This window comes from Mandrillus leucophaeus, unplaced genomic scaffold (genome assembly GCF_000951045.1).
Source record: "Mandrillus leucophaeus isolate KB7577 unplaced genomic scaffold, Mleu.le_1.0 Scaffold328, whole genome shotgun sequence".
In the NCBI taxonomy this organism is placed as follows: Eukaryota; Metazoa; Chordata; class Mammalia; order Primates; family Cercopithecidae; genus Mandrillus; species Mandrillus leucophaeus.
The window spans coordinates 1,565,452-1,577,134 of record NW_012103454.1 but is presented as its reverse complement, the minus strand read 5'-3'; the positions used below and the strand labels follow the sequence as shown (position 1 = coordinate 1,577,134).

At 36.3% G+C, this 11,683-nt stretch overlaps 1 protein-coding gene across 3 annotated transcripts in view; it reads right to left on the bottom strand.

Annotated features, from left to right (window-relative positions):
- TUSC3 (tumor suppressor candidate 3) overlaps positions 1–11,683 on the bottom strand; it is a 219,502-nt gene that overhangs the window by 97,514 nt on the left and 110,305 nt on the right. For all 3 annotated transcript variants that reach the window (XM_011988343.1, XM_011988344.1, XM_011988342.1), the window contains exons 4-5: positions 6,833–6,973; positions 2,769–2,909 (exon numbers count right to left, since the gene is read on the bottom strand). In XM_011988343.1, coding sequence (XP_011843733.1) covers positions 2,769–2,909; positions 6,833–6,973 — 282 coding nt within the window. The remainder of the gene's footprint in view (positions 1–2,768; positions 2,910–6,832; positions 6,974–11,683) is intronic.

Sequence of the window (11,683 nt, the reverse complement as noted above, 5' to 3'; positions counted from 1 at the left end):
AGATACCCATTTTCAGGTTAAAGAAATTCTTTTCTATTCCTAGTGTGTTGGGTATTTTGGTGATGAAACTGTGTTTGATTTTGTCAAATGCATTTCAGAAGCATATAATTTTTACTTATATGGGATAAAAATTATATGATCACATTACAATTATATACTTAGATTATTTTATATGTAATTTATATATAAATACGTATCTATATAATTTATATAAGTATATAATCTGTCTCTTATACACATCTATATACATAAAATATATAATGTAATTTATATATTATATATTTAATCTCATTGTTTAAATAATTTAAAGAGTTTCCAAAGACTATCAAACAGAAGTATTTCTGTATTAATGAGAAAAACTGGAAGAGATGCAGAAAAGTATTACAAAAGTTGTTTAACATTATATTATCAGGGTAGTGTTTTAAAACACATTGTTTGAAAACATATCTGTTCTCTGCAGCCTGTTATTGACTTCTAAAAGGCTGTGACTGGGGAGCAGGCATACCTGCCAAGATATCTTGGAATTTATCTTCTTCCATGCCAAGTTAATTCACTTTCCAAGATTCACAGTAAAACAGCAAAATAATAATAATAACAAATATGTATAACATAGCAGAGGTTTTCAAGAAAATTGATCAACTGAAGTATTTAACATCTATATATCGTATAAATGTTCCTCTATGAATTTATTTGCAGTCATAATGGCTCATTGTATCTACTGAGTAGAATGACCAACATATAAGATACATGTCCAGATTTAAAGAAGCCCAGCTTCGTGTAAACAATACAGAACTTGCAATCAGATGAGTAAGATCAAATCCCAGTTCAATCGCTTTCTAGCTACGTAAGCTTTTGCAAGTTGAGATTACTGAATCTTTGTTTCCTTTCTTATAAATGAGGCCAATATAAATTCCTCTGCGCAGTTATGAAGCATACCCCAAAGAAGAAAGAGATCCGTAAAGAGTAATGCCAATTATTACTAGCTTACAATGCAATAGCTCTGGGCCTCTTCTTGAGGAATAAGAATAATGTAAGTATGTTAATGTTATTTGAATGTAATTCAGAGATGAGACTATATCAATTTTTGGTAGACTAAAGCAGTGACAAGATTTGATGTGACATTAACTCTTAAATTCCAAAGAAGTTTTAATTTTCCAGCGACACAGTGAAAGTACTGCATTTTTACCAAGAAACCTGGGAGGCTTTACTGAGTGAAGCAACTTGAAAACTAGCATGGAAAAAAGCCAAAACATTTTTTAATTTAATGACTAAGGTAATTAAGGTCACCTGTAGTGTCCAATAACTTTAAATATAGTACAATTAATTAATCCGTTTTAACTCATTCATCAAAATTGAAAAAACAACATTAAGAAATTTTCCTTAAAAAAAATCTTATCTTCCTTGCTCTTAAAAGGCCAAACATCTAATTTGTATTTTGACTATCTACTAGAAAGCCACAGAGGTTCTGTCTGAATTTCTAAGCTCTAGGTATTACTGCAGAAAATGAAACTGCTTCAAGGTGACTCTTGCCTGGGCAGCTTCTCAGTCTGTCCTATCACTTCCAACTTAGTCATCAAGACCCCTAATTTTTTGGTAAAAATAAAATAGGAACGATGAAGGGCTACTGCCAGAAAGCAAAAGAAACAAACTGACAATTAGCTGTAAAAAATCTATTATGTTATTATAGATATAATACATTGTATGTAGTTATAATACATTATCTTTAATATAATAACATTTTTATTATTATATTACAGATAATACTTATCTATAATAGATATACATTGACATAATATATAACGTATTTATCTACATATATGTATCTAGTCTCAATTTCAACATTCTTTTCATAAATATTTCATACATTTTCTGTTAGATTTATTTTTAAGTACCTTACATTTTTCCTTCCTATTGTGAAAGAGATTTTATTTTCAATTATACCTGAACTGTTTTGTGTATAAAATCCTAATGATTTTTGTCTAGTGGCTGTGAGCTGGGAACTGCTGAACTCTAATGTCATCTCTTTCCCCTCCTACCTTGCCATCACTGCTGTAGCCCCACACAACTGTGGTTCTCCGAATATCCCAGGCTTCACTTATGTTGAACACTTGGCCTTAATGACTTTAGAATTTCATTTTGTTCTACAGAATTCAGCTCTTGTCACAGTCTGGGAAGCCTGTCATGATTCCCTTTACTCTAGGTTAGGTTTCTTTCCTGTGTGTTCCTACAGTACTTTGTTACTTACTGCCATGACAGCACACATAACCTTATACTCCATTTGTTGATTACTCTGTAACCCCAGAATGCATTTCTCATATGCAGAGTGTATTTCTCAACTTTATATCCCCAGTATCTAACAAATATCAGTCACATAGAAGATACACAAGAAACAGTTGTCAGAAAAGGAACAGCTGAATAAGAAATTCAGAAATAGCTGAATTTCCAAACCACTTGCAAATTACTCTGAGCTATTAATTCTGATCAAGTCTCACCATATCTCTAGATGTACTCAACGTGTATTTATTTAGCACGTGTGCAAAGCACAGAGGGACAGTACCTTTTAGCAGTGAAAAGCTGAAGGAAGATAGCATAGTTTTGGCTGACAGAAAACTCAAACTACATTATCCAAGTTCTAAAAAGTTACTTCTCTTTCAGACTTGAGTTCTATTATAGTTATAATCTGGCTCATTTTGTTAATATTATACAACTTATACTATTATACAAAGAATAGGAAACAAACAAAAAAAAAGCCCAATGTATTAACATACCAGAGACACCATGGCCCAACCAGTCTTGTTATAGATGAACTCCAAGTTGTTCCTTCTCAAATAAAGCAACCCTCCAACAAGTGACACTAACAGGGCCAAAGCAATGGTACCAGAGTAGTTGGGTGGTCTGAAAACCCGAATCTGCAAAAATACAATGGAAATTTTAAAAGTGAAAGTTAAATAAAATTCTTCTCTTGATCATATTCCAGTCCTCGTAACTTTCAACACAGAGAACTCAGAAACATGCCATCCAAATTTTCACATGTGGCACTAGCACTACTTACATTCTGAGTCGAAGATATATGCCTTAAAACATAATGGCTATGTAAAATGACTTTGCACTTCCCTGTTGACTAACAATGCTGAGCATCTTTTCATGTACTTATTGGCTATTTGTATCTTTTCCATGAAGAAATTCCCATTCAGATCCTTTGCCCATTTTTAATTGGGTTTTCTCTTTTTAAGTTGTAAGAGTCATTCGTGTATATATATATATGCATACAGATAGACACACCAGCTATAAGTATTCTATAGAAAAATTATTTGCAAATATTTTCCCCCATTCTGTGGGTTACTTTTTTGATGGTATCCTTTAAAACATGAAGACTATCTTTAGAAATAGATCTAATTGGTCTGAACTCATGACTTCTAATGTGTATACCCATCTTGGTTCCAATAACATTCCCTACTAAAAGAAAGCAGGACTCCTACAAGAGATGACTAATTGAGTGCTGGGCAAAATAGATAGGTAGATACAAAATGAGCCTGGAATAAATTGTTATGTCACAAAATAAGAAAACACTTAAAAGAAAAATGATGGAAAGATGTCATAAGAGCATAGGGGCCAGCATGAAGAGGCTCTCACTAGTCAAATCTAGAACAATTTTAGTACCAAAATAGTTCAGAATAGCAGTAAATTACAAACCACCAGAGGAAAAACATGTCTTGTATTCTTTTACAAGACATCAATTAGGTGCAGCCAGGACAGAAGACATAGGAGATCAGATGAAAACAAGGTTGATTATACTCACAGGTCTCCTGGAAACAAGAGGCATGTTATGCCATACAGGGTCACATGGGAGAGACACCAGAGTGGTCAGGTGGCAGAAGATACAAGTGAAGGGAAGTTAAGCCACTCTCGTTTTTGGAGTTTGCATAGGAAAGGCAAGGCAGGGCAGAGTAAACACTTTAGGATTGACTAGTTTAAATAATTTTGGTGGGCTGTGGGCTACAGGAGTGGTCTCTAGTTGTCTGGTACCTGGCCCTGAGATGATTAAGGCAGAGGAATATTGTCTCCTAGGGTGTACGGACCAGAGACAGGAAGTGTGGCTACGGACTGGTTAGTAGTATATCAAAGACTTATTCCTGGCTGGGCTTGTTATCTTTAGGAACTGGCTAGCCCCAAGAGAGGTACACTCTCCCCAGCTGGAAAGATTTTTTAGAATGTGAAATCCAAAATACTCAGAAAACACAATTCATAAGTTCATACCAATGACAGATAATTAGAGGATGGATGGATGGATGGATGGATGGATGGATGCATGGATGGATGAATGGATGGAGTGGGACTCTTACAGTAGAATGCTGAGGGCCAAATACAAATATGAAGAAAGAGCCAGAATTGGAATCATCATTTTGTAACCATAATGGTAAAAACTGTGTCAGGCAAGAATCATCAATGTATGCTAAATCTAAAAGAAAATTTTGAAGGAAGAGGATATCTGCATGATCTTAAGGTATCTCCACATAGCTTATTATTACCAAGAAAAACAGTAATTATACCATGAAAAAATGGGAAACATCTTGATATTTGAAATTCATATCACCAGTGAAGGACAGATGGACATTACGTGCTTATTGAGGTGATTAAAACAAAACAGGACCTATATAGTATTATACTCAAGGCTGCAGAAGTCAATCATGAACAAACATGAGGCAGAACAAATAAGGATTACTCTATTTAAAAAGTAGCAAAGGACTATATTCTTCAAAGTGTCAATGTTTTTTGTTTTTTTTTTTTTTTTGAGACGGAGTCTCGCTCTGTCGCCCAGGCTGGAGTGCAGTGGCCAAATCTCAGCTCACTGCAAGCTCCGCCTCCCGGGTTTACTCCATTCTCCTGCCTCAGCCTCCCGAGTAGTTGGCACTACAGACGCCGCCACCTCGCCCGCCTAGTTTTTTGTATTTTTTAATAGAGACGGGGTTTCACTGTGTTAGCCAAGATGGTCTCGATCTCCTGACCTCGTGATCCGCCCGTCTCGGCCTCCCAAAGTGCTGGGATTACAGGCTTGAGCCACCATGCCCGGCCAAAGTGTCAATGTTTTTAAAGAGAAAAGATAGGCTATAGAAATATTCCAGATTAAAAGAAGCTTAAAAGATATGACAATTAAACAAAATATCTCACTCTAGATCAAATCTTGTACTGAAGGGCGAAAATGTAAAGGATATTACTAGGTCGCTTGACAAAATTGTAATATGGGTAGTGGTAGCTCAAATAAAAGTAATATGTAAATGTAAACCTATGAAGTTGATAACTGCTTTGCTTATTTCTTTCAAAATGCGATTCACTCTAATTTTTTTCAGAAAGAAAAAACTGTGTATATGTGTCTGCACGTGTGGAGAAGTAAAGAGACAATGGGGGTAGCAGGGATAATGACAATCACAAAGCAGATGGAATAAAATGTTATCAATCACTGAACCTAAATAAAGGATATACATTGGCGTTATTTGTACTGTTTTCATTTCTAAAACATTTTAGAAATTATTTCCACATATAGTTTTTTGGGGTTTTTTTTTGTTTTTTTAACAAAAGTTTATCAACTAAATGTGTAAGTCTGCTAGGGAGACAGGTTTGAATAATTTCTGATTAAAATTTAGTATTTCTTATAAGGAAATAATAGTACCCTTTCAATATTACTCTTAATGTCTTGCACCAACTAAATGATACATTGCATAACAAAATATTTGCCAAACCATTAAAAAAATGACAAGAATTAGGAAATAAGTTTACTCACCAAAATGTCATTAAAACCAATGATATAATTTTATAATGACTGTGGTACCATATGCGCGATTACCACCTTGACTCAGAATAAATGTGTTTCTACCTTATAGTAAAAATTAATGCTTCTGTATTACTGCCTGCATGAACATACTTTTAAAATAACTGGCTCCAATTCTTTACTGTCAAAAACAGTTGTGAGAGTAGGGAAAACATGGTCATAAAACCTCCAAGTAAGTATCAACTATCATCAACATTTAGGTTCATTTCCTTCCATAATAAATTGTGTATGTCTATCTATACTCATATTTACCCTTTACAACAAACTAATACATCATACTATTAACTAATACTATTTTTCTAACCTACTTGGAAGCTTTTTACACCTTGAGCTTCATTCTAGGTAAAATATTCTTGTAAATCATTTTTTGGCTATGCCATAGTATATTTACTTATTCTTATTTTTAGACATTTGATTCATATCCATTTTTTCCCAATAAAATGAGTATTATTTTCAAAATTTCTATGGATAAAAATTTAAATCATCCTTGATAGCATCCTTAGGTTAAATTCGTAGAGGAGGAATTGTTAAGCTATATTATATAAGGACATGACACATGCTATTAGTATGGTTACACCAATTTATAGTCTCAAAAGCAGTAAATCTGAGGAGATATTTTCCCATATAGCTTTAAGGTGGCTATTAACCTTTTCTCTTTGCCCAAAAGATAGATAAAAATTATATATCTTGCTTTTTAATTAGAATTTCCTTGATTACTACCACTGAAACGTTTCAAATATGTTTTTTAGCCTCTGAAATTACCTTGTGCTTAACTCTTGTACTTTTTAATGGCTTTTAAAAGATCAATGAACCATTATTTTAAAAACCATCTGAATACACCTAACAGTCCAAGTTCAACTTATCATTTGCAGTGATTGAACAGAGTTTTCTCTACGCAAGGAGAAATAACGATAGAGAAATTCAAAAATATTAGTGTAGCCTTATTAAAATGTTCCAAACAAACCAACTAGCCGATTATTAAAACTGCGGGGAATAAAAACATACATGAACATCCGTTCTGTCAGCAATCCACTTTGCTAGTTGTTCAGCTGCAAATCCAATTCTTTGGAGGTCAAAAGTATCAGCTCTCTTGGGTCTGCCTTTTGGAGGAAAATGCATGAATGTAGGAGCAGAGTTCATGTTGAGCTGTAAAACATGAGGAAAAAAATACTAAATATAGTATCATCCCCACATTATAGATCATTAATCCAACATTTTATGCTTTTTCTGTAGAAATTTGGGGAAAATAGCATTTATTATGAAAATCCAAGTGGTTTTCCAGAGGTAAATTTCTGTTTTTATTTATCTTGATTCACTACTGGATGAAAAAGAACTTGTAAATTTGACTAAGTTATCTGAATCCTCACATTTAACATACATCATTCATACCATGCATTATATTCTCTATATTTTATAAGTCATTTCATTCTTTTTCCTTTCTTGAATTCTATAATTAGGGTAAAAAAAGTGTCTGAAAGTGCAAAGTAGAAATATAGCAATTTGGTATTACATGAATTATTTCACTTCCTAAGCAGTTATTTTTAAAAAGTACTGGAATTCGTTTTTAAAAAATAAGCATATTATGGAATTAATTTCCAACAAACTACAAGTAGATTGAATTCCCTATTACAAATGTAAAAGACTTTATTTTTTGTGTAATGATGATGACTATGAAAGAGAAACCAACATTTCTGCTCCAAACAAGTTAAATTTACCAGAGAATTAAGAAGAAATCCTCAATAACACTCTTCTTCCGCTCAACTTGTCTATTAACTCAACTGTCTTAAATTGGTTATATTTCAGAAATATTTTCTACAAGTAATTTCTATTCCAAAAGTATACTAAACAGAACACTACCCTAATATAAATGGTGCTTATTTAACAATATAATATCTAAAAACATGTATCAGGTTAATTTACAGTAAGGAATAAACTACAAATATATATATACGAATAAAATTTCTGTTGCCCAGAAATTACCAAAAAAAGGTTTTATTTATTTAATTTTTTTTTTCTTTGAGACGGAGTCTGGCTCTGTCGCCCAGGCTGGAGTGCAGTGGCCAGATCTCAGCTCACTGCAAGCTCCGCCTCCCGGGTTCACGCCATTCTCCTGCCTCAGCCTCCCGAGTAGCTGGGACTACAGGCGCCTGCCACCTCGCCCGGCTAGTTTTTTGTATTTTTTTTAGTAGAGATGGGGTTTCACTGTGTTAGCCAGGATGGTCTCGATCTCCTGACCTCGTGATTCGTCCATCTTGGCCTCCCAAAGTGCTGGGATTACAGGCTTGAGCCACCGCGTGCCCGGCCACCAAAAAAAGGTTTTAAAATGAAAGGCCAAGAGATTTTTCAGCCCTTGACTTGCAACATAGTTCAGTATTTTCTAATAATGAAAAACAAAAATCAATATATATATATTAGATCACAGTTGACATCAAGCAAACGATACAACAGTAAAAGCTTAGCTCCCCATAACAACGAAGTTTAATAACCAAGGATATAGTCAAGACCAAAACAGGTCTTGCCCTATAAATGAACTGTGGCTACAGCAGTCGTATTTACAAGACAGCTCCAAATCATTTTATAGAGCTTCACACAACTTAGCACAAACAAGCTGAATACCCAAAATAAATGGCTCTATATCAAAAATTTCTCATTTTTACTACTGCAAATGCAATCAAATTTCCATTACTTACCTCCATGTTATCTACATTAGTACTCTTCAAACACTACTGCTAAAGATTAATAGTTGGTCCATGTCTGCTATGGTTTGAATGTTTGTCCCCGCCAAAACTCATGTTGAAGTCTAATTGCCATTGTAGCAATATTAAGATGTGGGAACTTTAAAAGGTGATTAAGCTATGAGGGCTCCACTCTCATGGGTGGGATTAGTGCTACTATAAAAGTGCAAGTTCAGCGTCCTCTTGACTCTGTCTCACACTTTCACCTCCTGCCATGTGATGATGCAGCAAGAAGTGCCTTGCAAGATGCTGGTAGTTAAATATTGGACTTTCAGCCTCTAGCACTATGGGAAATAAATTTCTGTTCATTACAATTATCCAGTCTCAGGTACTCCGTTATAATAGCCCAAAATGGACTAGGACAAACGCTGGTCTCAGAGGCACTGGGTGCTGCTACAACAAATACCTGAATAGGTGAAAATGGTTTTGGAACCGGATAATGGGTAGAGACTGAAAGAATCTGGAGAAGCATACTAGAAAAAGCCTAGATTGCTATAAATGGAGCACTAAGGGTGATTCTGGAGTGGGCTCAGAAGAAGAGGGAAGCTGCAGAGAAAGTCTACATCATCTCAGAGATTTAAGTGGTTACGATCAGAATGCTGGTAAGAAATATGGACAGTAAAAGACATTCTGATGAGGTCTCAGATGGAAATGAGAAACAGGTATTGAAATCTGGAAAAAAAGACCATACTTGTTACAAACTGCAAAGAACTGAGCTGAAGTGTGTCTGTGTCCTAGGACTTTATGGAATGCAGAACTTAACAACAATGAAGGAGGATATTTGGCAGAAGAGATATCTAAGCAGCAAAACATTCTGGATGCAGTATGGCTTATTTCAAATGCATATAAAATACAAGAAGACAAAAACGATTTAAAGACATACTTTATAATTAAAAGGGAAGCAAAACATAAAGATTTGGAAAACTCCCAGTCTGGGTATGTAAACAATAAAAAACATGTTCAGGAGAGAGTATCAAGAATGTGGCCTAGTACTATTTATAAGGAGATTAGCAGAAATGGAAAGGAAGCCAGGTATTACTCATCAAGACAATGGGACAAAGACCCTGAAGGCATTTCAGAGCTCTTCAGGGGAAGACCTAGGGTACCTATGGGGCCTCAAAGCTCACTGTTCAGAGCCACTTGGGGTGTCCACTCCCTGCATTCTAGTGTAGTTCTCCTCAGCTGCCCTCACCATGGATCAAGTAGGCCCAAGTGTTGCTCAACCCACTACTCTGGAGGGTGCAAGCCATGAGCCTTGGCAGCATCCATAAAGGGCTAGCTCTGCAGGTGCCCAGAATGTAAGAGCTGAGGAGGTATGTCTTCCTTCACCTAGATTTCAAAGGACTTTGCGGAGAGCCCAAGAGCCCTGGTAGAGACCTGTTGCAGAGGCAGAGCCATTGTAAAAAGTCCCCCTTAGTGGATCTACGGCAGCAGGGCCTCTGCTGAAACCCCAAACTATAGAGCCAAGAGCATGCAACACCAGCCTGGGAGAACTGCTGTGTGGGCTTGGGCCTGGCAAAGCTATAGGGGTGGGGCTTCCCGAGGCCTTGAGGGCTCAACCTTTGCCCCAGTGTGCCCAGATGATGGCAGGTGGAATGAAAAAAAATTAATCTCCAGCTTTAAGATTTAATAGTGTTTTCCCAATCGGGTTTTGGGCTTATTTGGAGCCAGTTACCCCCTTTTTTTTTTCTTGCCTATTTCTCCCTTTAGGAAGGGAATGTCTATTCGATGCCTGCTCTACCATTTTGTTTTAGAAGTAGATAATTTGTTTGATTTCAGATACACAGCTGGAGGGGAATTTGCCTCAGGATGAATCATGTCCTGTGTCTCATCTGCATCCGATTTTGTTAAGACTTGGGACTTTGGAATTTTGAGTTGCTGCTAGAATGAGTTCAGACTTTTGACAGTATTGGGACAAAATCAATGTATTTTGAGTGTGAGAAAGACACGAGTTTGGTGCGGCTAGGGGCAGAATATGATGGTTTGAATGTTGTTTACTCATTGTTTGAATGCAAAACATTCAAACCATCACATTCTGCCTCTGCCCTCCCCACAAACTCCTGCTGAATAAATTAGCCAGTCTCAAGTATTCTGCTGTAGCAAAACAAAATGAACTAAGACAATGCTTAAGCAGTTAGCCTTCCAAAGGGATTCCGAGGTCATCTTTTCATCGTTTCTTTCCTTTCTCTTCATTCCTTTACCACAACTTTTCATTATTTCTATAGAATTTAGATTTAACCAACTTATGCAAAAATAAGGTGGTTTTAGGAAGGGGGAACGCTACACACCAGTATTATTGCTAATGTTATGTAATAGTAATAAGAACTATTTAGCATATATTTATGCATCAGGCACAGAGCTAAACAGCTACATATATTAGTGTTAGCAGTGGTGAATCCGTAGGGGTCTGCAACAATTTAATTCTTGCTTCCTCAAAGGAATCCGAGGGTTATAAAGCACAGTGAGAGGCTGAGGCAAGTTTTAGAGCAGGAGAGAATGTTTATTTAAAAGTTTTGGTGCAGGAATCGAAAGAAGCGCACTTGGAAGAAGGTCAGGTGGGCAACTTCAAGACATCAAAGTGCACTGTTTGGCCTTTGACTTGGGGTTTCATACACTGGCATAATCCCAGGGTTTGTCTCTTCTCCCCTGACTTTTCCTTTTGGGTGGGCTATGTGCCTGCACAGTGGCTTGCCAGCACTTGGGAGGGGCCGTATGCAGTGTGTTTACTGAAGTTGTGCGCATCCTCATTTGAGGCATTTTTCCCTTACTAGTCGAGTGCTCCCAGAGGCAGGTCATATAACAGTTAAACGCCACCATTTTGTCTCTTAGTGCGCATGCTTGAGTCTGCTTAAGTCCTAAGATCTCATCAAGCAGCTGCTGATCACCATCTTCAGGTGTTATCTACTGGGAGATTGCCTTTCCTAGCAGCCCGCTACAACCAATTATTATTTTAGCAAGACAGTTTAACAATCACCTGATCATCAAATGATGGTCACCTGACATCCTGGGGTGAGGGACCCTCTCCTGCCCTGCTCATGTCTGCGTAGCTACCTACTCTAACACTAACATCTTATTTTCATCTTCCCAATAGTCTTATGAGAAAGGTAATATTATTTTCCCT